The following is a 2,140-nucleotide window of genomic DNA, read 5'->3' on the forward strand; positions in this document are numbered from 1 at the left end:
ATCGAAGGGCTGTGGGAATTGCTAGTTGCAGGTGTCCCTCATCACTGGTGTACATGACAGTGTTCCCCTGGCAGGACCACTGTCTCCTCATCCTGTAGTATGGGAGGAGTGCTATCAGTTCCTCATCCTTCTAGTCGGCCCATTCCCCGGTGCTCATGTGCTCATAGAGGAGCCTGTAGTCCTCGTCCTGGTGTGCTTCCTCCTCCACTTAATGCAGGTCTGCCACGTCTGTCTCGTCTGGTCCCTCCCATAGCAGAGGGTATCTTGAGATTGCGTGTGCTGTACGGTTTTCCTCCCCCTTCAGGTACTTTATGTGAAATGAGTATATCAATGTCTTCTTGAAGTTGAGTATGCCGGGGTTGATGTCTTTCAGCTCTTTGTCTTTGAAGATCTTGGTGAGTGCACGGTGGTCTGTGATGAAGGTGAGGTCTGGGCATCCCAGCAGGAACAAGCGCACCTTTTTCAGGCACCATGCTATGACAAGGGCCTCCCCTTCCAACAATAAGCAGTTCTTCTTGGTCAGCGTTAGGTGGCTGCTGCTGCATAGGGCCAGTTTCCAGCCACCCTTGCAGCACAGGAGGACCTCTTGAGACTCACACTGGCAGTACTGATGCATGACCATGAAACCGATGTCAAGCCTGCTGAAATCGGTGAACACTAATGTGGGCTGTGTGGTGTCATAGTGCTGAAGGCCCTCTCCCATAAGCTTGCCTATAGCCTCCTTTATTGCCTCGAAGATGGACTGTGGTTACCCATCCCAATACACCACCTTCCCTGACGGTTTTTTCAACAATTATCTGAAGGTCTCCATGAGTGGTGCAATGGCAAGTAATGGTGCCACCTGGTTCACCAGCCCTGATCACGACTGGATGCTTGTGAAGAAGGGGCGTGGTGGCATCTGGAATTTGGTTATATTGCTTAGCAAGTCCTGACTAGGGTGAGCAGATAACCAGTAAAGGTCACGCTTCTCCTTCAGAAGTGGAATTTATCTGGGTGGAGTGTGATCCCATCTTCTGCACATGTTTGCAGGAACTGGTATGTGTGCCAGGAAGCATCGGCAATGCTATGGTCATGCAAGAGCTTGTCTTTGACACATTTCATTTCTCTGGGGATATCTGCTGTTACACTGTTGAAGCATTTGGTAAAGGCATCCTGCCGTGCACAGTGGCCCATGGGGGTGTGGCAGCACCGGAAGCAGCACCACGGGGTGATGAAGGTGGTGAGTTTCTTTCATTTCTCGTCCAGGGGGATCTGGTGGTTCTCCGAATAAGGCTTGGCTACTGTTTTGAGCGTGTGCTTTGGCATGTTGGTGATTGCATCAAATGGGGAACAGGTGTGGTGAGTCTTCTGCTGGCTTGCTCGGTTGAGTCACTGATAGTTCACTGTTCTGCATGGCCACCTGTCCTTTGGGACCATCACTTTACAGGAGTACCACTCTGTGGTTTCTTCGGACGGTATGAGCTCGATAATAACCTTCCTTATGTCTTCTTCCAACTGTTGGTGAACCTCATCGTAGAAGTGGTGAGGGACAAACGCTGGCATGTGAACCGCATATGGCCTGGAACAGGAGCACAGGTGGATGTGGTGAGCTGGCCCCTTCATCTCCAGCAGTGGAGCGTGGTTCACTGTGAACATTACACACCCAAGTGCTCAAGGAACCACTTTTCCAGCAGGTTCACATTGTCTTCATCAGGGCGTATAGGGGAGTTGCAGGTTGGGTGGGAGCTGGGGGCTCTTCCACCTGTTCAACAGCTCCTACAGTCGCTGGCACACTGAGGAAGTCGTGTGGCACCAAGCCCAGCGTTTTGCATATGTGCAGCAACAGGTATAGCCACTGCACCCCATCAGCACAGTACAGGCTAGCCACATCAGATCTTTTGTCCATGCTGAAGTGGCATTCCTTGCATCCCACAACACGTATGCTCCCACCTGCAAGGTGATTAATGGAAATTATGGCTCCCTGTAGACTTCACGGAATCAACCCAAGGCCCCACATGAGGCGGCGTCCTGCTGTGCATACTTGTGTGCCTGTATTGGCTGCCACCATCACCTCGCATGCTGCGGAGGGGGGGGGGGTTGTTGCACTTCACTTCCACCCTGAGGCATGCTGACACCTTGGTGGTGGCTATCATCATGCTGT

The 2,140-nt window shown here is 52.0% G+C and overlaps 1 protein-coding gene across 1 annotated transcript; it reads right to left on the bottom strand.

Annotated features, from left to right (window-relative positions):
• Positions 1-208: 208 nt before the first annotated feature.
• Positions 209-703, bottom strand: LOC145394975 (uncharacterized). Its single transcript, XM_080268724.1, has one exon. The coding sequence runs from the start codon at positions 701-703 to the stop codon at positions 209-211; it is 495 nt and encodes a 164-aa protein (XP_080124850.1).
• Positions 704-2,140: the final 1,437 nt, after the last annotated feature.

The sequence above is a fragment of the Coenobita brevimanus genome, chromosome 29 (genome assembly GCF_032717465.1).
Source record: "Coenobita brevimanus isolate Jiangsu-jjx chromosome 29, ASM3271746v2, whole genome shotgun sequence".
In the NCBI taxonomy this organism is placed as follows: Eukaryota; Metazoa; Arthropoda; class Malacostraca; order Decapoda; family Coenobitidae; genus Coenobita; species Coenobita brevimanus.